Source organism: Brachycentrus maculatus, unplaced genomic scaffold (assembly GCF_059751285.1).
Source record: "Brachycentrus maculatus isolate JH-2025_06_01 unplaced genomic scaffold, ASM5975128v1 h1tg000199l, whole genome shotgun sequence".
NCBI classification, from domain to species: Eukaryota; Metazoa; Arthropoda; class Insecta; order Trichoptera; family Brachycentridae; genus Brachycentrus; species Brachycentrus maculatus.
The window spans coordinates 2,181,774-2,204,654 of record NW_028280950.1 but is presented as its reverse complement, the minus strand read 5'-3'; the positions used below and the strand labels follow the sequence as shown (position 1 = coordinate 2,204,654).

The window sequence follows — 22,881 nt, the reverse complement described above, 5'->3', positions numbered from 1 at the left end:
GCTTACTACATAGATAAAAAACATTATGGACAATACTTGCAAATGTGCCATAGACAATAACTAAAGAAAATACTATTTCATGCATTGCAGGAATATTGCGATAGGCACCTACTTCTGCCCAGGCAAGGGGCAAAAATTTATTTAAATTATCTCCGTCAATATCCGAGAAACTCTGGTTCTCCCGAATAACTATAAGCAAGTTTGAGACAACATCAACATACAGAATACATACATGTGTTATAGGTAGAAACAGTAGCTGTAAATGTGAATCTGTAGAACATGCTAATACGATCCGATATCTTGGTATTATCATTGATGATAAACTTAGATGGGAGGCTCATACTGAAATACTAACTACCACACTCAAAAAATGTATATATTGCATCAAGACTCTAAGGAATATCCTAAGCTTAAAACAGCCAAAGAATGTATATTTTGCACTATGTCAAAGTTTAATAGGATATGGTGTCAGGGGCTGGGGTGGAGCGGCAAGCTCCATACTGGACCCATTAGTGAAAGTGCAAAAAGCTATTGTTAGAGTTATGTTCAGGAAGCCTTTCCGTTGTGAGTCTGAACCCTTGTTTCGTAGGGCAAATATTTTGAATGTAAGACAGATTTTCATTAAGTCAATTTTAGAGGACTTGCACAAAAACAAAGAGCCATACGTCATTAACCACACTAAAAGCACAAGATCAAAAACTGAAGGCAAAATAAATATTCCTCGTGTGAGATCTTCGTTTGCCCAAAGACATTCAAATTTTATAGGCCCTAAAATTTATAATATGCTCCCACAAGAAATATTATGTTCAGTTGGAAATAAATTCAAAATGCACACAAAAGAATGGCTCCTAAAAATTGGAAGATCCCAGCTGGAGCAGCAAATAAAAGTTTGTGTGTGATTAATCTATGTGTCAGTATCAGTGTTTTATAATTATATAATCCTATTTTCTAATTTTATAATATTACTCCTTTAGATTTTACTTTTCTTTTAGTTCAACTCTCTATTTGCTTTCTTTTTATAATTATTATTTCATATTATTTCAGTCTTACCACTTTTATATTATCATTAAAATATATATAAAGCTGTATTATAAAAAGAATAAGCATACCCTGCCTACCTCAGAACAGGTATCTCCAAATACCTAGTGAGGATAGACAGTGTCCAATAAAAAATAATAATAATAAATATATGTTTATATATAAATATGTATAACTTAAGTACAAAATTATATTAAATAATAAACGCTGTTCTGCAGCACTGAACCTGAGAATGCGGATAAGCCACTGTTGTTGCGGTTCTCACTTATTTAATATACATGTTCGGGATACTCACCATATGTAAATGTCGTCATGAGGAGGAGGACTGGATCATATATTCTTTGGGTGCCTGTTAAATGACAGCTACCCGAGGTTCCTACCAGATTTTTCCAGTATTAACATGCCATTACCTACAAATATCTTAACTTTATTGACTTCCACAAACAAACTTGTATGTAAATTCATATAGATTTATATTATCCACTGACACTTCGTGATGGAATTGCATTTTTAATTTATTATTAGATTAAAACCAATATTTTTAGCTTTTCCACTTTTTTATTTGACCAGCGACCGGGTTTCGTCGTTACCGACATCATCAGACTGGTGAGAGGCTTTACAAATTTGTATGTTATATATAAAAGAAGGCAGGAGTTGATAACCATGATTTGATATAATTTTATGAGAAATTAATTTAATTTTAGTGAATTTAAGTATTGTATGATATTTTAAATATTTTTTTATAAAGGTTTTTTGTATTGAAAGCACGATTTTATATAAAGTTAAAATAGATTTGTATTTTTTGTAAATGAATTTAAATTATGTAACGAGGTATCAGGAAATGCTGGTTGACGGCTCCTTCCACTAAGCTGTGGTTGTCCGGGGGGAGTCCGAAGTTCTCTGAAATGTAAATTTCCCGGCAGTCATTTCTTATCGACAAGACATTAAGGCATCTATTGTTTCTTTTCTAATGGGTAAAGTAAGGGAGAATGAATGTGTGTTACTTGATCATTTAATATGTCTTTATTATGACAATTTTTTAATCTATTTATTTCCAAAATTTCGAGCCTATCTAATTTTGGAAATAAATAGATTAAAAAATTGTCATAATAAAGACATATTAAATGATCAAGTAACACACATTCATTCTCCCTTACTTTACCCATTAGAAAAGAAACAATAGATGCCTTAATGTCTTGTCGATAAGAAATGACTGCCGGGAAATTTACATTTCAGAGAACTTCGGACTCCCCCCGGACAACCACAGCTTAGTGGAAGGAGCCGTCAACCAGCATTTCCTGATACCTCGTTACATAATTTAAATTCATTTACAAAAATACAAATCTATTTTAACTTTATATAAAATCGTGCTTTCAATACAAAAAACCTTTATAAAAAAATATTTAAAATATCATACAATACTTAAATTCACTAAAATTAAATTAATTTCTCATAAAATTATATCAAATCATGGTTATCAACTCCTGCCTTCTTTTATATATAACATACAAATTTGTAAAGCCTCTCACCAGTCTGATGATGTCGGTAACGACGAAACCCGGTCGCTGGTCAAATAAAAAAGTGGAAAAGCTAAAAATATTGGTTTTAATCTAATAATAAATTAAATTCATATGTAAACTATTGTATAGATGTGTAAAGGTGTATTATATATGTGAAAAAACTGAAAATAAAACAAATAAAACTAACCCTACTAGCTACTATCCTCCAGGATTCGGACCTTACATACAAATAAAAGAGTTTCTGCTTAATAAAAGCTTTCTTCATCCCAAAATAGATGTCTCTAGTGAACTCTCGCATACTGTGTTTTAAGTTTTATCAATAAATATAGAAGTTTCAAGGATTTGAGTAGTATGGTTGTCAATCATGAGTAGAATTGGTGAATGTTACATGTGTGTAAAGTGATCACTTAAACCAGCCTATGATGGTTGTAAGCCCTGTAAATGCCCAGACTTGCATATTCTTAATCATCTATGTTGAGATGTCCAAAATAATGTAAATACAGTGGAACCTCTCATAACAAGCAAAAAAAGTGATAAAGTTGCTCTCTTAACAAGCGATGTTTCGCATAACGAGTAAAAGAGGCAGGGTAAGTCCCTTTTTCACAACATTGACTTGTGAACCGGGACTTTCGCGGCTTGGGAAGGAGGTTTACCAGGAGGATCCTCACCTCTGCAATATCATGGTACTCGAGATGGATAACGATATTGAAGAGCTTGTGAAAGAGTATGTAGCGGTCAAGTCACTCACCCTAACCGCTAACAACAGTAAATTCTCAGAATCCAAAAACTGCAACTATGTAGAACAAAGGAGGCAGTGACCGGGAACAAAAGAAGTGCACACGTCCAGTGAAAGGCTACTTGGATTTGTTTTGACTAACATGTCAACGGACTTTGATCCTCAACCGAGACAAAGGAACAAAGAGTTCCCAAACGATATAAAAGGGGTACAGCCCGTGCCTCGCTATCTCATTCCTCCACCGGGAGCGCGACTACGAAGTTCCACATCTCATTCCTCCGCCGGGAACCCGCCAAGTAACACCGACGCCGTCACGAGACCACCGCATCAAGACCTCGCTACGATCTCCAGTCCAGCACCCTCGTCAACATCACGAAGATACTCCGGTCAGCCTGACAGTCCATCTACGCCGCTACAACACCCCTACGACGCAGCCACGTCATCGCTACACTGCACCGCCTCGTGTAGCCTCTTTCGACCAATAGATACATATTCAATACGACCATCGTCTTTCTTCACCACCACCCCAAAAGTACAACCAAGATCTTACCTCTGAAGAGCTTATGGAGTTGCATCAAGAAATTATGGAGAAGAGTTTGTTAATGGAGGAGGAAGAAGTAGCAGAGCAACAATCTTCTAGCACAATAAGAGAAATGCTGGAAGCATGGGAAACTGTTGCATCGTACATTAAGAAGCATCACCCTTATAAGGAGGTAGCTATTCATGCAACAAATTTATTCAATGATAATACTGTGACACATTTTTGTCAAATTTTGAAATGTCGGCAAAAACAAATGTCTTAAAACAGTTTTCTAGTTAAAAGGGATTTATTATTTGTCATAAATTCATATTTTTACTAACGTTTTTTTTGCAAGTTTCAAGTTTCTACACTCCTTAACAATTTATAAGTAATTTTATTTGAATAAACGTTAAAAAAATTAGTATAAAAATTGAGTTTTCTTTCAGCCTAGAACGCATAATCGTATTTTACATTGATTTGTATGGGAAAAAATGTTTCACTTAATGAGTGTTTCGCTTAGCCAGTAAGATGCTAGAACAAATTAAACTCGTTATGAGAGGTTCCACTGTAGGTATATAAGGCAAAACTTTGTATTTTAAAAAATGGAATACTTAATATGTAATGACAAAATCCGCCACAAAAATATTTTATTTACAAACTATATTATAATAAAATAAAACTATTACAAATTTAAAATATAAAATGAGGTAGCAATCCTTAAACCTAATGCTTCAATTTAATTTTTATTTTATCAAAGGAGTTATTGAGTACGCCCCTAACATTCCAAATGTTTGCAACACTATCGGGTTGATTATTATAATTGGAGTCAATAGCTTTCACCCACACCTCCACCTGGAAAAATAATTTCAATTATTAAAATGAGTGAACAAATAATTTATTGGACGGTACATAACAAAAATAGATTCAGTGTTTTCGTTTAACTTTTTTTTAAATTTACTATTTTATCCTAAAGTAAGTACTATAGTAACACTCACAATGTTTGTCAAACAAACAAATAAGTTTTCAATTCAATTCAAACCCTTATCCGCACCCCAATGGTGCATAGGGCACTGCATTATATAAACACAGTGTTTTCTTGATCGTTAACACACGAAGGAAAGGTGATCAGCCCTCCGCTTCAGGAACCAGTCCAGGGTAATGTTGAATAAATATTAGAGTGAAAAAAAATCACTTATATTTATTTGACCCCCCCTGGGAATCGAACCCGGGACCTTCAGAATGGTAGCCGACCGTGCTGACCACTACACTACGGAGGCGGACAAATAAGATCTCATTATAATCCTTTAAACTGCTGGTAGGTGCCTAATTGGCAGTGACACCTAATGTTTTTCAGAAATAATTGTCATGTAACATATATTATAAATTGTTGTCCATTTTTCAAAGAGACATCTATACTTGTTGACTTTACAGTGAACGAAGTTTGAATTCTTTCTTCTTATCAAAATTGTTTTGTTTTGCAAATTTGCTAAATCAATATCTCTTTGAAAGATATGTAAACATGGAAATTTTAAATGGCCAGCGTTGAAGTAGGAAAATGTAAGACGTGTTTACATATTATGGCAATGAAAAAGCAAACTACCAAATTGGCTTGTGTTAAGAAATAAATAGATATAACGTACTTCATTCTGTCCCTTTTTAACAGGAATTTTAGCTGACCACAGAGTCCACGCCCAATGCCTTCCAGCTGGCATTTTGTCCTGGTCTACTATATTCCCGCTCATCCAGGTCTTTCCCTGATCTCCTGTGAGATCCACCCGAACAATCTTTTGGCCACCGCCAGCCCAAGCGTATCCTGCAGAAAAACAAATGTTTGACATTCAATGACTATTCAACAAAGAAATAAGCTATGTGTATTTATTTATTTATTGGAAAACCAACAGAATATTTAACAAAAATAACATAATAAGTATAATAAAATTAAAAAATAACATTCCAATTAGAGGTTTTCACTTGAGTAATCTAAAAAGAAAAATATACTGTCATGCATATAAAAGTAAAACTTACATTATATGTTTTATCAAATAATAAAAATTTTCTTTATCAACTAGTCAAATAGACATCAACAATATTTCTCTTAAACGAATTAAAAGAAACATTATTTATGTCTATTTCATTAAGCATTACATTGCACATATCGCAGGCTCGATTTAAAAACGAATTTTGGTAAATATAAAATATATTTGGATATATAAAATGTATACCCATACACAAACCATGCCTTTGTGGGATCTTCTTTTGTACTATATTATATATATATATATATATATATATATATATATATATATATATATATATATATATATATATATATATATATATATATATATATATATATATATATATATATATATATATATATATATATATATATATATATATATATATATATATATATATATATATATATATATATATATATTTATTTTTTTATTTTTTTTACTTGTGTTTATTTATATTATATTGTTTAATGCAAAAGAATTTAAAATAAAGAACAAAAAAATATATTGATTTGGAAAACTTCAATAATGTTAAGGTATAGGTAATAGCTGAATTCAGATGATCAAATTATTTTGTGCAGTATCACTGGAGTATGTGCTCCTATTTTCGTTGTTGAAGTTAATTATTTTATGAATAAATTTCTTCTCCTTTTTATAACACAATTAGATTATTTCCTCACCTTTCACCTCAACGAAACCATTTTCAGCTTTGGTTACTGCACCATCTTCTGGATAAAGAATAGCAGAAGTAACGGGAAGATACTGTATAGATGTAGAGTTTTCGTAAGCTTTTGCATCTGGATCTACACTCGGGTTGAAGCCTTTGTAATCCATTTGTTGCCAGTGAGATGGACTTTCTTCACTGCTAACTGTTACACCCTCTAATAAAATAAATTAAACCATTGTTAATATAAGTAAAAAAAAACAATAATACACAGATTTTTATGATCTCTTCAGATGTTGAAAGATTAAGAAAAAAAGTATATATTCTAGATATTAAAATTATTCATAAAGGTAGTATGTAGTGTGATAGTTTTCAATATTAAGACTATACTGTTCCGGACGTTTAATCTGGATTCTTTTGTTTGGCGCCAGTAAGACTAGTTCAGATCATTTTGCTTGTCGGTGATTTTTGCAAGGTTTTCGGGAGATCATAAACTGTCAATTTTACTAATCTCTATTCATTTCTATTGAGTTCTCAATCCTGTACCTCAATTTTCACAAAATTTTGAGGATATTGTCATATGATATTGGATAGTGTCACTGGTATAATGAATTTCGGCGTACGGCACGTACGTGGTGTGACCAGCATTTGACAAATAGTTTTCGCAGGACCCTTAAAGGGTTTTATCGGACAGTATAGCGTTAGATATGCTCTGTAACGTTATTTATGTACATATAACAATGATATATGTACTACATTTTCATAGTTAGGATATATTTTTAAATTCTTTTAAAATTCATAACAAAAATTTTATGGATATGTACATGGTTGTATGCAGATAGATATACATTTACTTACTTAACCATTTGACACATCGAGCACCAACAGTTCCAGGGATGAAAGCCCTCACAGGAAATCCGTGGTCTTTCGGAATTGGTTTTCCATTCATCTCATAGGCTAAAATGACATCATTTCGCTCTCCCATAGCTGTTGTTAAAGGAATTGAAGATCCGTAAGCTTTTCCAGTTGCATCAAGATCGGCACCAATAAACTATAAAATAAACCAAATGAAATGCTTTAACCATCAGCTTCATAAAACTTTATCTTTATCCTTAATAAAATTAACAACGGGTAAATTCTTCACAGTTTAGTCAAGGTTAACATCTAACTAATCATTGGGTCAGAATACATTATTTGCAATTTTGCCCTCTGCACACCAAATTTGAGGATTAAAGCCTCTTTGGCGGTGCTCACATACACAGTAACAGTGATAATTGATAAACAAGAATAGCTGCCTTAAAGATCTCCCTCTCTGGTAGAGGATTTAATGAAGACTTACCAAATATGTACACTGTGTAGCATTAAATATGTACATATGTGTTCTATATAATAATAATAATAGGTCAGAGATCAGAGAAAGTAAGTTGTATAGTTAAAAAGAAAAACCTCTAAAATAGAGAGTTTGTGGGTTTCTAAAAAAAAGCATCATCCAGTACCTGAACATGTTTAGACTCATCCGGGGTTACTCCAGCAGCCTCTAAAACATCTTTGAGTCGTGCTCCAGCCCATACAGCATTACCCACTGCCCCGGGTCCCCAATTTAGTCCTTTTGTGGTTTTATACTGGAAAGAAAACATGGATTTTTGGTACAATCTTTTTATACACTGGGATTTTTCATAAAAATATTGTTTTTTGTTCATGTAAAAAAAAACATATAAACTAATATATCGGATACTGTAAGGAAAAGAAAGCTATACTACTTTGGTCATTTTATGAAGGAAGAGAAATATGAAATAATACATACTATATTACAAGGCAAAGTGGAAGATAAATGCAGCAAAAGAAGAATAAATAAAATCCTATATGAGTCAATTTCTAGAGCGGCTGAAAATTGAAAATTGCCATGATGATTGCAAACGAGCACAGTTCAGCATGATGCGATGTGATAAGAGAGGAAGCTGCATGAACTATCGGAAAGTGTCGGAATAATTTGATAAGATTATATATATTAATTATTCGGTTCATGAAAATAATGACCTCATTCATCTGAGACCTTCTATTTCCAGCACACATGAGAGCTGATGTCACAGTGTGTTTGGGGAACTTCTTTATATCATCGAGGGTTAGTTTGATAACTTTCCCACTTGGGTTGTCACTCTTGACTTCAACTGCATATGTACTCATATCAATTTCAGGAACTGGCAGGTGGTGTCTCACATAAAACAAGTGGCTGAAAGATTTATAAAATAGTTATTCCTCTCAAATTGTCAAAAAAAAATTGTTAAATTGTAAAATATAAACATATTACAAAAAAGTAAAAGCATTAGATTGATAATATTAACCAATAAGCCTGATATCGTTACAGAATTCTGGTGATATTTAGATATTTGATAGTTATTACCTGATATACAGGTATATTGATATGAGGAACAATAATGAGATTTTTAAAAGCAGATAACTGTTATTATTGCAAAGTAATATAAGATATTTTTGTAATCACAGCATATTATAAAAAAATATACATGAATTATAACAAGGTTAACGCTGTTCTTATCATTCATCACGATGAATGATAAGGAGAGTGTTGTATTACCATACCACAAAGTTAACAATGCTTTTAATATACAAAATACTACCTTGATCAAAAAGTTCCTGGAATCACCAAAGTGTGGCGTTCCCAGTCATCCGATTTGGGTTTTCTTTTTTTCTTAGGTTGTTATATCTGTCATTGATATTCTATGAAATTTTCAGCTTAATAGCTTGACACTTGTAAAAGTGACGCCGTATTGAGTACATCTGCGACTGTGCGTGTTTTCGTTTTTTTAAATTTTTGAAATTGGAACGGGATTTGCTACAACTAGTTTGTATTAAATTTTGCGGTTTTAGTGGTATGACGACATTGAAATGCTAGAACAGTGTTTCGATAAAGATACTCTGGAGAAAACGAACGTTTTAGAAGTGGCCATGAGTCCGTCAACGATGATGAACGCAACGCCAGGCCTTCGACATCGAAAACCAAGAAAAAAATTATCAAAATCAAAGATTGAATGACCGTAAGCCGCAAACTGACAGTTAGAGAGATGGCAGAGGAGTTAGGCATCGCTTTTGGATCCGCTAAAGACGTTTGGATGAAGCAATTCGCCAAAAAGACCAGATTTGTGGGCAAACAACTCGTGGATCATGCACCGCGATAACGCACCGTCGCACAAAGCCATCCTTATCCGTGACCATTTGGATAAAAACGGATCGATTACCATCCAACAACCACCGAATTCATCTGATTTGGCTCCCTGCGACTTTTTCCTATTCGGTCGACTCAAGAAACCGCTCCCAGAACGCGTTACAGCATCATGGAAAAATCGAAGATGGCTCTGATGGCCATACCAAAAACTGATTATAAAAAATGTTTCGAGGATTGATCAAGCGCTGGCATAAGTGCGTTGAAGTCGGCGGGGAGTATTTTGAAGGGGACAATATTGATTTTGATGAATAAACTTGTATTTTCAATTTTATGAACACATTCGGGAACTTTTTGATCAAGGTGGTGTATAACAAGGTTATTAAGATTTTACGTTAACACAGTACATGTATATTCTATTATAAATTGATGTTGAACTACTTTCTGTTGCCGTATTGTACATTATTTATATGTTAATACCAGTTACAGCTGACATTGTCAGAAAATTTATTCTATAATGAATATGCGACTGTCTCATAAAGAGTAAAAACATCATACTTAGGAGTAATAAATGATTTTCCAAGAAGAGATTTTGGTGTTTCTGCATTACACGGTCTTTCAGATCTCATTATTAGGTTAGGATCTCTTTTAGGTTCATTGGCCCATAGATCATCACTCTTCTCACCAACATGAGCATCCTTATAATTTCCTATAAAGAAATACGAAAACGTGAAAATTAAAGAAGAAAAAATTAGAACTGAAATAGGTAATCATTAACTAGCAAATTACCAAGTCATAAGACATAATAAAAGAGCCAACAAGCTTCGGTCAACTAACTCTTTTTCTGCTTAAGGAACCAAACACATTTGAACAAGTTTAATACTTTTATTTCATTTTAAGAAATCATGATACGAAGTATTATATTCATACATTATTTATTAAATGAAAAAAAGATCTTTAACACCACCATGTGGTTCCTAGACAAATATATAGTATTTCTAATACATATGTAATAATAAAAATTACCTATTCTAAGGGTCTCTAAGAACTCCATAACTTCAGGAGTATCATGCTGTTGGTAAAGGTCCCAGAATGGATCTACAGGTCCTCCAGCAGCTTCAAGAATTTGATTTCCTCCGGGATGTGTTGCCGCAAATTCGGTAATATCATATACGCCATTCTTGTATGTTACCCATATCCCCGCCTCCCTGTATATATATATCCAATACATACATTTTAAAACAAACTTTAATATTAATGATGTAGTTTTTTTATTGTGTAATATAATTTTTTAAATATTTTTAAATGTTGATAAATAGTTAATATTGAACCCAATACTAAAAGGATACATAACTTTTTCGCTGGTAAGAACAGTTCTACTTTGTGCAATATCTTGTTTCTCATTTAAACATACCACCCAATATCACCTTGTATTGAAAATATGTTGATTTGTATAATACATTGTTTGCAGAAAACGCTTAAAAGCGTCTTTTACATACTGTTGGTAGAGAGCGAGAGACGCTTAAAAGCATTCTATTTGCTCACTTTTGGTAAAACGTGAGAGACGCCGAAAAGCATTCTACAGATCGGAATTGGGTTTGTAGTTACTTGTGATAAGTATACTGAGGGTCGGGCGGCAGAGTGTCTAAGTATAATTAGAGTCAGGGTTGATGAAAAGACCGCATGACAATAATGTGTTAATTATTCTTCTTCTTTGTTATTAATTCACCAGAAGAAAAAAGCTTCATGCTCTTGAAACATGGGTAACAATATGTTGTCCATAAAAAGTGATGAAATTGTTAATTTAGAAGCTTTCCCAGAATTTTTTTTTATAAAAAATATTCCATAAAATATTCCATAAAACCAGAGTGAGTTAGTTTTTGACTGTTCCACTCGTTGGTGGTTTTCATTTTTGTTAACATGAGTTAAATGAAAATGCCTCGAAGAAAGTATTTGAAGATGTTTGGGATGTCTGCTGGTATTATAAACATAACTCAAAGATGGATAGCTGAAAAAAAAACCGAATACAACATTCTTTTTATTATTATAAAGTAAACTAATAAAAACAGATTATAAGTGGTGTAATAATGAGAAACTTACGTAGTAACAAGGGTTTTTAAGTAACTCATCCTGTTAAAGGAATGTTATTGGTATTATTTACACCAAAACAACCCAATATTCGCAAAATAACACTTGTATTCAGATTATTATCATTAAGGCTCGGAAACTTAACGATGAAATAAATAAATGTAATATTTAAAAAAAAAATCGGTTGAAGGTTAGTGTGTTGTTCACATTTATTGTATTCGTACGTATTAACAATTTTTTGTTATTATTATCGCGATTAAACCGGTACTAATGACAGTTGACTTGACACTTGACATTTGGACTTCTTCCGATAGGGATGGTCCTCACAGTATGTAGTGCTACAATATAATACTACGTTGTATGTGGAGGTATACTACACACATTTTTTTTGTATGATCGAACACTACTATTGTAAAATAGTGCTACGTTTTATAAACGCTGCATATATTTTGTTACACTCCGATTGTTCTGTTTGAATACGGTGTTCGATATATTCTAAAAGAGAAAACTTATTTTTGGTAATGTACACTACATTACGGTATGAACATGATAATTTTTTGTTGCTGTTATTATTGGTTATAATAAAAAGTTGTAATTTATGGCAGCATATTTTTTTAGCTTTTTGTCATTGCATTGCACATGCTTGTTGTCTTATTAAGGTCCAATACATGATAAATCGCAACTTAATTTTCTTTACACCCGGGTAACATTAGACGTAATTGAATTTTTTTTCTTAAAATACCGTTTTTGTGTTGAAAAATAAAGTTTTTTTTTTTGACATAAATATATGGGTTCAAAAAGAAAAGAGTTATAGAAAGGTAATGAGTTAAAAAAGGTATTTATTTTTTTAATATTTATTCTAAAAAAACTTAAAATTCAATAAACATTCTTTAAAAAAATGCATGCAAAAACACGACCGACCTCTAGCACGGCTGTTTGCGTTCTGAATTTAAACAATTGAGATTTTAGCCTAAAACTTTTGTCAAACATATCAATATCATTTATTTTCTTTGAAATGCATGGAGCACTATTTTTTATTTTATTTTCAAATGTGAATGTGTAAAACGGTAAATAAAAGTTGCATCAGTTTTATTTTTTTTTATTTTTTAAATAAATATTAATACAATCCATCGAATCTATTAACACAAAATATTTTTCATTTTATTCATTTAATGCTACACGGCAATACATCAAATTGTGAAGCATATTTCATATTGACTAAAACACATAAATGAAATCCGTGTATTTTGTAGAATAATTATGTGTGTACCTAGGTACTCATAGTAATTAATACACTATAGTTTTACAATATAAAACAGGAAATATTTTCAGATATGTTGATTTCACAGAAGAAAGAAATGCATTTAGTTACAATAAATTGACTATAATAATTGATTTATCATAGTACCTACAAGACAATTTGTGAACATACAAAAATATTCATTATCTAGTTAAATGATAATTCAAACATTTAATATTAAAATCAAGACAAGTACACACTAACCTTAAATGATTAACCTTATTAATGATGATACATATTTAAGAGAAAAATAAACTACAAATTCAAAAAGTTAAATAAAATTATTTGAAAAATATAAATTTATTTCATTCAACCCATTCCTCATTGTATGAACTTTTGTTTCCAATGAAAATACAGGTTTAATGGAAACTCTAATTAAAATGAATTTAGTTGCAATTTATAGTTTATTGGCAAATATTAAAAGAAAATCGTTTGTTTTTATCTAAATCCACTTACGTAGTACGAAAAGTAAAAAAAAATAAATATCTCAGCAGGATGTTGAAATAAAGTACATTAATAACAACAAAGCGAGAATAAATAAAAACAAAATTGCAAATATATTCTCTTAAGGGCTATTTTTTTCTAATACATGCTAATTTTGAAGGTGAAGCGTTTCCAATACCATGTGAGATGGGGCCAGGCGTTCTGTCATGATTACTTTCTGCATTACACGACTTCCGTTCCCCCTAAAGGCCGGTACTGCTTTAAAGCACCAAAATAAGAAAGCTATAATATCTTGGTCACATTGTGGGAGGACCAATATCTAAAAATCGTCAAACTTATCATCCAGGGGAAAATCAATAAAATAAGAAGTAAAGGATGGCGCCGTATCTCATGGCTACGCAATTTGAGGGACTGTTAAGGGTGTAGCTCTTCAAAACTGTTTAGTGGGACCGTGAACAAGAAAAGTGTCTCCTTGTTGATTGTAAGAGAAAACGAAATCCTCCATTTAGATATTTACATACATAAGAAATAAACCTCTGTTAAGTAATCATCTTAGTAGATATATAAGCCCACTCTTTACAAGTTACTTCCCGGAAGTGATGTGCACAAAAATTGTCATCTATAAAATTTGAAATATTGATAGAAGGTAACACTAGACACATGTCCCAAAAATTTACAATTGCTTCCAAATTTTTATATGTGTAAATATGTAAATGTGTAAATATGTATGTAAGCTAATTGCAGTACATTAAGTTTTGCTCCGTATTCAATAGAAAAAGCACAATAACCACAAAAAAAACAAACATCATATTTTGAGGTAAAAAGTAATGAGAGAATATCTCCGAAGATCTTCAAGAGCTTTTAAATGCTTGTCAATATTTTTGTTGCTGTATGGATATATAAGATACCTATCAGCATAATAAGTATGTATGTACTTATTAGGATTAGCACAAAATTCAAAAAGAAAAATGCTACTTCGAAACCTGGTCTCTTTTTCATGTATTTACTTGTAAGAATCAATTTCTACCTACTTCGACTTAACATTGAACTTAATTGCAGAATTAATGTGGAATCACAAACAAAATCAAAATATTTGGTATAAATAGGCCTTCAATAGATAGTAATTATCTACTGGATTTGTTTGTTACAATATTATTCATTGAATTTAAGATAGTAAAATAATATTTTTATTTTGAATTATGGAAAAGAATGGGATGATTTAATATCACAAAAATTACATAATATTATATTTTCTTCTTACAAATTATTTGAGAAACTTCATTTCTATGATATTAGCTGTGATTTAAAAAATATTTCATCGATACCATAATATAATTATTAAAAAATCACATTTTCTATAACTTATTTAAAAAATATATAAATTAATTATATTTATGATAAATAGTGAGTATAACTTTCAATCAATAATATCATTCTTGTATTTATTTTTTCACAGTAAATAGTGTTTTACATAAGAATAATTATTTCAAATATAAATAATATTGTCTAATAAATAATGAACTATATATTTAGTTATCTATTATAAATAATATGTGATGTATTTAGAATACTATTAAACATTGATTCATATGATGTACTTATAGAAAGTAAAGGTAATCATTTATAAAAGCACATTTGGTATTAACTTATTTTCAATGATTTACTATGCTAATAAAGTTAAGACCAAATAGAAAGACCTGACCAATCATTAAATATCAATTAATACGCTAACTATATTACATAACATACTTGGATCATACCTGCGATAGTTTGGAAAAGCATTCTTTGATAAGTAGAGCATTTTATAATGGAAGTTATATTGTTTAAATATCTAATATTGTAACTAACATTTCCAATTTTGCAGCATATGGAAAATTGGATTACTTATGAAAAGAGTAATAATTTACAGATATGATAAGAATAATTATTTTAAATAAAATGTGCACTAAAATTATGTGTTAATACCCTGTCATAAAAAAATACACACATTGACAGAAATTGTTGGCTTTATTTAAAAAAAAAACGTTGACACATAATGATTTCTACTATCTACATACATAAAAATAATATAAAACATTAAAGTGTTTTTTATTATTTTAACCTGGTTATTTTAGAGCAATTTTTTGATACTGATGATAAACCAAACTATAATAGTATTAACATATCCAATATGAATTTATTCTCATACGTATTCATAACCGAATTGATAGTATTATGTCTTCTCATACCTTGACGATATCATTCATTATACACTAGTTTCACATTAAAACAAGTGTATATATAAATAAATATATTTTATTGATGTGAATTCACATTATCGTTACTTTACTAAAAAAAAGTTGAACCTTTTTTAAGATTCCTTTGGAGTTAAAACCATTTCAAAGTTACTTAATAATTTAATATACAAATTAAGAAATATTTCAAGTTTCATCACCTGGAGATCGAAAACATGAATACCATAATAAAATATATAATGTTATATGTCATAAATGTTTCATATTATGTTAATCATAAAAAAGGAAAAAATCATTTAAGTGTTTTTGAAATTATTTAGTATATTGTACAATTGTATTGTATATCGTATTGTATATTGTTTGCCAGTTTTTATATATATTTAAAGTTCTTTAAGTATTCGACCCCAAAATATGCCAAGGTTGTTTCTTGTTCAAATTATTGAAATGCACAGCGCTCTCGATAATTCACCGCATAAAAACTGTAGTATTGTTGAATTACTGGAAACAGTAAATTACTATATGTAGGAATTATGTTTCATTGAAAGACTCAGTTTTTATTTCAAATATTGTTGGATAAGAGAAAAAACTTATGGTGTGTAGAACGGTGGCCAAGATTTCTCAGTGTTTTGAGCAATCAGTGCTTCAGCGCTTCAAAATAATTACTTTTCTGAATTGAGCAACATAATTCCTAAATATCAAAGGCAGGTATGTAGCCAAGTGCACTAACAACTCAACATTGAAGGGGTGAAGAAAATGGAGATTTTTCCAATAATGTAAATATTTATTTAACATAGCCCTGGATTGATCACCTTGCCTTCATGAGACTAATGATTAAAGATCATTGTACCAATGTATCATTGGGTGTGGATAAGGATTAGAATACGAAGAAGCACTAACATTGTAATTTATATTTTTTAAATGGAAATGGTATGGTGTACTAGCAAGAGTGCACTGTATTCATTTCATTGCACAATGCAAATACATAGTAAGAATTTCCATAATACAATATTGTAGAATAAAAACAAACAAAAAATACTCGTTATAAACGGAAAACAATATTTTTTATAATAAGCATATAATATTTATGTATATTGCGATACTAAAGTAAATGACCATTTCTTCTAATGATGACGATTTTTGTGCGTTGAGATATTTTAAGTTAACCACTTAGCTAATAGCGATGGTGATTATATAAACAAGTGCAAGACTACATTTTAAGTTTCTATGATAAAAACACTTTTCACAACTCTTTTGGGAGAAGTTCATTGAATATGTATTGTCACGGATATGGTTTCCACCAGCACCTCTAGTTTAGTACATATAATCATTTATGTAAATATTATACATTAGTCTAATGTAAAGCATCCTACATAATGTTACAAAACGTAATGTACTCAAACTACTAACAAATCTATATGTGTGTCTGTCTATACATCATGTTTCAAGGAGACTTTCAGATAATTCACGAGGATATTCCTCTTCATATATTTAAAACAAAAAATGTAAAATTCATTTGAAATATGTAAATAATCCTTTCTCAAGGTATGTAGACATACCTTTACTTTTGAATGTCACCACACTGAAAATAGTGAGGCGAGGGGAGGGGGGTGCTCGTTAACGGAGAAGAAGCAGTCTTGTAGCAATATGAAAGAGTGTATTTAAGAGAATACTATTATTTTTTTTCTGAATTATTTTTTTAGTAAAAACATACAGCTGTCTAAAAAATTCAAAAGGATTTTTTTCTTGTTGTGTGAATTTTCACAGTCTTCCTTTACGGCAAGGTGTTATATAATTTGAGGTGTAAACTCCAAACGTGCTTTGAAAAAATCATAAATAAAACAAGCCCTTCCATTTGAGAGATTTTTTGTTGTTGCGAAAAACACAGAAGATTAAATTTATAATTTTGATAAAAAAGATTTGAACATTTTTTTGTAACAATAATAAAATGTTAACATCTTTCATTAGAAAATGAAAAACCCATTTTACCGCGTTTCACAAAAATACAGTTTAATTCCTCTCAGTTAATATTTTTTCATAAAAAAGCTGATATCATTACAAAACTAAAAACAAGTCAGAATAATAGACAGGGACCTATCAGAATACATTATTAGTAAACATATTAGACAAATTCTCGTGATATTTATATGATCCATTCAGGATTACATTATTTTTGCATATGGAGCCGAGAGTGTCATTTAATATTTAGCTACGTTTACATAGATCTATGCCGAGCCAAACATATCTTGACGTCATATAGTACGGTTAAGGTTTGATGGGTGCTTTCAGCGCTAAGTACAGATTTACCCAAATGATGTCTGAACCTTACTGAGCATAATGAAAAAGCTTAGTTAAAAATTTGGAAGTACATATAGATATATTTTAAATCTCTGAGACACTATTCGTTAAATATGTTTTTCTTTATTCATTTCCACTGCCACTATAAAATGTAACATAGTACACAGTAGAGTAATTATAATTTCAATTAAGTATAACTTGAATGCATTATATACAATATCGAACCACTAAATAAAAAAATACACTTATTTTTTCTTCTTATAATTTATAGTAAATTTCATTACTTTATTTTACATACACTCATTTAAAAATATTCACCAATCTTAAAAACAGTTGGAAAAATCTCAAATTATTGTCAAATACTCTTTACGTTTTATATTGTCATTACCACATTAACACAGATGTTTAGTAAAATTAGTAATATTTAACAAAGATGAGAGTAAAATTACTATGATAATATGGATTCATCACACCACAGAAAATAAGAATTTCTCTGCATTAGGATTCAAATCCGGGTTATCTGATGGTCCTCTCAAGTGATTTAACCCCTAAGCTATGCAGATACTTACATGAAATCCTATTGTTAAAGTGAATTGAAGAAACCCATAATTAATTTACTATTACTTTTGCATATGGTAGTTAGTATATTACCTAACATATATTATTGTAACATTGAGTAAAGTTTATTAAAAATTTCACATTTATTCTGTAATACATATACATACATACCTATAATTGATATTGTCACATTCAAAATCATTTGTAATAATTTAAGAATTTTAAATATACAAAATAAGTACTGAATCATTCCTAAAAATGTTAAAACCCTCATTGAGGGTGTCTAGAATACTTGAACAAATCCTTACATTAATTTTACTCTTACATTTAATATTCTTACATAAATATGTTGATTGATACATCGCCACATAGACAAGTCTATGTATAAAAGCTGGATGCTGCAACTTGTATTATGGTCTAATAAAGCCAAATACCAATGCATTTTACTTTGTTCAGTATGAGAACACAGTTATTGTAGTTAAATTATATTTCTTTTAGAATTTCCCTCATAGAATGAAAATAGTCTAAACGATACTAAGTGTAGATGTTGTAAATATGTGCATTCTGAAAATCCAAAGGAAATATTGCCTAACTACAGTTACTTGCTCTCAACGTGAAATTTAACATTAAATTTAACTATTCTATCGTCTGTTATCTATAAACCAGATTAATATTAGTTTACATAGCCATCAACAAGTACCACATCTATTCCAATTTACAAATTTGATGTGCAGGAATATTTTTCTATTTCACACCCACATTCACAACACTCGCACATACTTGTGCTCAAATAACATTATAAAGGGATTTGTATATAAATGTATTCTACTATTATTAATTAGTCGGGTATAAAAATAAGTCACAAGATTAGAGACTACATTTAGAGTCTTGTTTCTAGAAGTGACAACTTAGTCTAAAGAGGTCACAGTCTGTAATAGTACCTACAACGCCGAACAGTAAACAGTAATACGACTTCTAATCTAACATCCAACAACCATAAGCTTTAGCAATTGACTGTATTTGTATACATTCATATTTTTAGAGTGTTCAGAATAAACTGTCAATTCACATAATACAAAAAGTACTTTTGGGATAATTTCATGCTGTGTACTTCGACGGTTCGACTACCATTACAGGGGCCATCTTTAGGATAAAGAAATCGTGTTAAATCTAGGAAGTAGTGTAGTGTCTCAGTACCAATAGCATGTGTGAGTTTATCTAAATTATATCAAAGTACCCATGACTAAATAGCTTTAGTGCCGTTATCCATAAACCATTGTGTCTTCTTAATTTATAGTATCAGTACTGGTGTGTAGACACAATTGAAATAAACAACATATACATGCAATTACTGCCACTGTGATATGGTACAAATCACTTATGTGCCCTTACACCACGTTCCGCAAAACACACAATAAATGGGGTCGATAGACATAGCACAGTTACTCCAAAATTAATTGTAGAATCAGTGCTTATTAAAAATACACACAAAATTTCTTTACCGTGAATTCTGTAAGGAGGTAGAAATGTTGAAAAAGAGCAAATACACTACACTGAATTATCCCAAAAATACCTTCATCAATTGTAATAGTGGCCATCAAAATGTACATACATATTTTATGTAGTTGTATACATGTTTACCACAAAGTTACGTAGTTACATCGCGATAAAATCAAATGCATCATTAAAAAAAACAGTTACTAGAAGCACAAGGATGACATTAATTTACTACTGCTTTGTATATTACATACAAGATGGTTTATGTTGAAACATTTTAGCGCCTATTTTAATTTCTTCTCAATACCATATTATTCCATCCCTAGGATGTGTCGGTGAATGATAATTGTGACTAAGAGTTATTAAAGCTTCATAAGGTTTTGCTAACTACTTTAAGTCTAAGAATTTCAGTTGAACACATTTCTATTAAACTACTTCTGTACTCGTTAATAATTCATTTCTTTGAGTTCAAATAAATATCACCAATTAGGCATATTTTAGACATAAATATATTTCCCTTATAAAATCTCATACACTCTGTGTAATTGATTATGCAATGGGCTATTCGATTACCTAATTTTTCCTTTATAATCAAGAAAATATCAAAATTTGCTGAAAATAATACAAGTGATATATTGTAATCTCATGCAATGAAATATTTTAAAACATATTTTATGTTTTGCATGTATTTCAATAATTTTATCTGCTTACATTGTGGAACATTGAACATATTTGTTAATTTGTACCTGTTGTACTATATATGGGCTTTAATTGCAATATTTCTTGTTTATTCAAACTCTATTTGATTTTTAAAAAATATTTTGCGTCAATTTGAATTAAATGATCATATAACTTTTCCCGGATTTTACGCACACAACATAGTTATTATATCTAAAATATGTTCACAGATGTTATGTTTTTTTAATTTATCATGTTACATCGATAAGCTTAAGAGTTTATGGAGAAGAAATCATAAAATGTATTCATGTTATGCATACATAAGTACATAGTTCTATTTCGGCAAGAACAGTGTTTACTGTAAATGCTTTATTACGAGTAATTTCCTCACTTTTAGACAATTTCCATCGATTTAAAGATGAGAAAATTTGAAATTGACAATTAAATAGAGTTTTGAAAGGATCTAAAGTGGATGTAATAAAACAAAATATGCACTGTTACGTATAAAACATTAACTCAAGGTATCACAGAGTAGGTAAGTTGTCTTTAAAAATAAGAATATTTTTTATATAAATATAGATTATGTAGAGATATTATGTTTCACATAAATTGAGAGGTATCGTTAAACTTATGTAAGTATTGTAAGAAGCTCAATTTGTTGATAGTTAAAGAAAGGTTAAAATATATGAATATAAAATTATTCATCACTTGCTCAAACAAGAATATAAGCTATGAAATAAACTATCACAAGTTTAATCTAACATTCAATCGAAGAATTGACTTCTATATAAAACATTCCTCTAAATTGTATACAAAACCTACATGTTTTCTAATGTTTTTACAAAGTAAATACACACATTCCCTCTAAAAGAACTACATGATGTGAATACATAATAGTTTAAATGATATTTTAGAATTTTCAACATTACAAACTATACATAAAATAATATATTTTGATATTGTCACTAAGTTCACATTTACATAGTAAAATGTGTAAATATTCTATGTACAAATTCACAAAAAGGCAATGTTGTTTAAAAATACAATTATGATATCTTAGAGTTTTTTTTCATTTTTACATCCCATCAAATACGATTTATTATTTCACAACTTTCGATTTCAAGACATGTAGAGTCACTTATTAGTAACTACGATTACATTTCTGAATCCGATTATAATAATTGGCACAGCAAGTGAACAAATTTCTTTTGAGAAATCTTTTATTATTGTCATACATTCAGTGTAAATACATTTTTTTTAAAGTTCATTTGATTAAATATTATTACATGAAAAATTATGGTAATAATATCTTATTGTCAATTATTTGTTTTATCTTTTATAATACCTATTAGGTTAAATAATTTTATGAATAGAAATATTGTAAAAAATAATAATTTGTTGACTAAAAATGAATATAAAATTTATTATCCTTGTGTCTCTTCTGAAAAATCGATAATTGATATATGTACATACATTTCATAATATAATATGTTATTTGTCACATCAAGGCATTATTATATATTGTCAATAATTAAGTCATATATATAAATCTAAAATACAGATTTTTGGTAAATTGTTCGAGTAATTTTTTGAAGAGAAAAAAGTCATTATGAATTTCTCTTCAGTTTCAAAACTTCAATAGAATTATTGTCAAAGAACATTGGAAAGTTATTATGTTGGTAGTATTTTTTTCACCTTCTTCATCGTCCAATTATTTATGGTCTAATGGTATAATGCTCCCTCTAAGATGTGCGTGTGTGACCGACCATACTTTTGTTAAAAAATACTGTCCTTGTTTCTGACATTTATATGAAAATTGATAGAAAGTAGTATGCGTACGTCAAATATGAGTACATAGTTTACATTTTGAGTTACATTTATTTTACAAAACTTCCAGTTCATATATAAATATGACTTGGTGGTTGACACGTGATGGAAAAAATTGAGAGACCATTGATTACCACACCTTAATTTTTTCTGTATAAGGAATCATTAAAATATCCGCTCTCAGTATCCTTGGATTGACTTGAGAACTTGTTATATTGCATTAGCGACATTTGATTATCAGTTTTGCAGTGGATAATTGGTAATAATTTATTTATTATTTCATTCC

At 30.1% G+C, this 22,881-nt stretch overlaps 1 protein-coding gene across 1 annotated transcript; it reads right to left on the bottom strand.

Moving 5' to 3' along the window:
* Nucleotides 1-4,370: 4,370 nt before the first annotated feature.
* shop (sulfite oxidase) lies at nt 4,371-10,920 on the bottom strand. Its single transcript, XM_088263484.1, has 8 exons — nt 10,701-10,920; nt 10,233-10,383; nt 8,534-8,726; nt 7,993-8,118; nt 7,355-7,547; nt 6,513-6,713; nt 5,455-5,627; nt 4,371-4,666 (listed from the first exon to the last, which is right to left on the bottom strand). Exons 1-8 carry the CDS (start codon nt 10,903-10,905, stop codon nt 4,538-4,540), a joined length of 1,371 nt encoding a protein of 456 aa, XP_088119610.1. The 5' UTR covers nt 10,906-10,920; the 3' UTR covers nt 4,371-4,537.
* Nucleotides 10,921-22,881: the final 11,961 nt, after the last annotated feature.

Bases quoted from the DNA above. Each gene is read 5' to 3' on its own strand.
- shop (XM_088263484.1), bottom strand. From the start codon at position 10,905: ATGTATTGGATATATATATACAGGGAGGCGGGGATATGGGTAACATAC. The intron at 10,384-10,700 runs GTAATTTTTATT...ATTTCTTTATAG, and splicing joins CTTAGAGACCCTTAGAATAG to GAAATTATAAGGATGCTCAT. The intron at 7,548-7,992 runs GTACTGGATGAT...TTTATTTTATAG, and splicing joins ATGAGTCTAAACATGTTCAG to TTTATTGGTGCCGATCTTGA.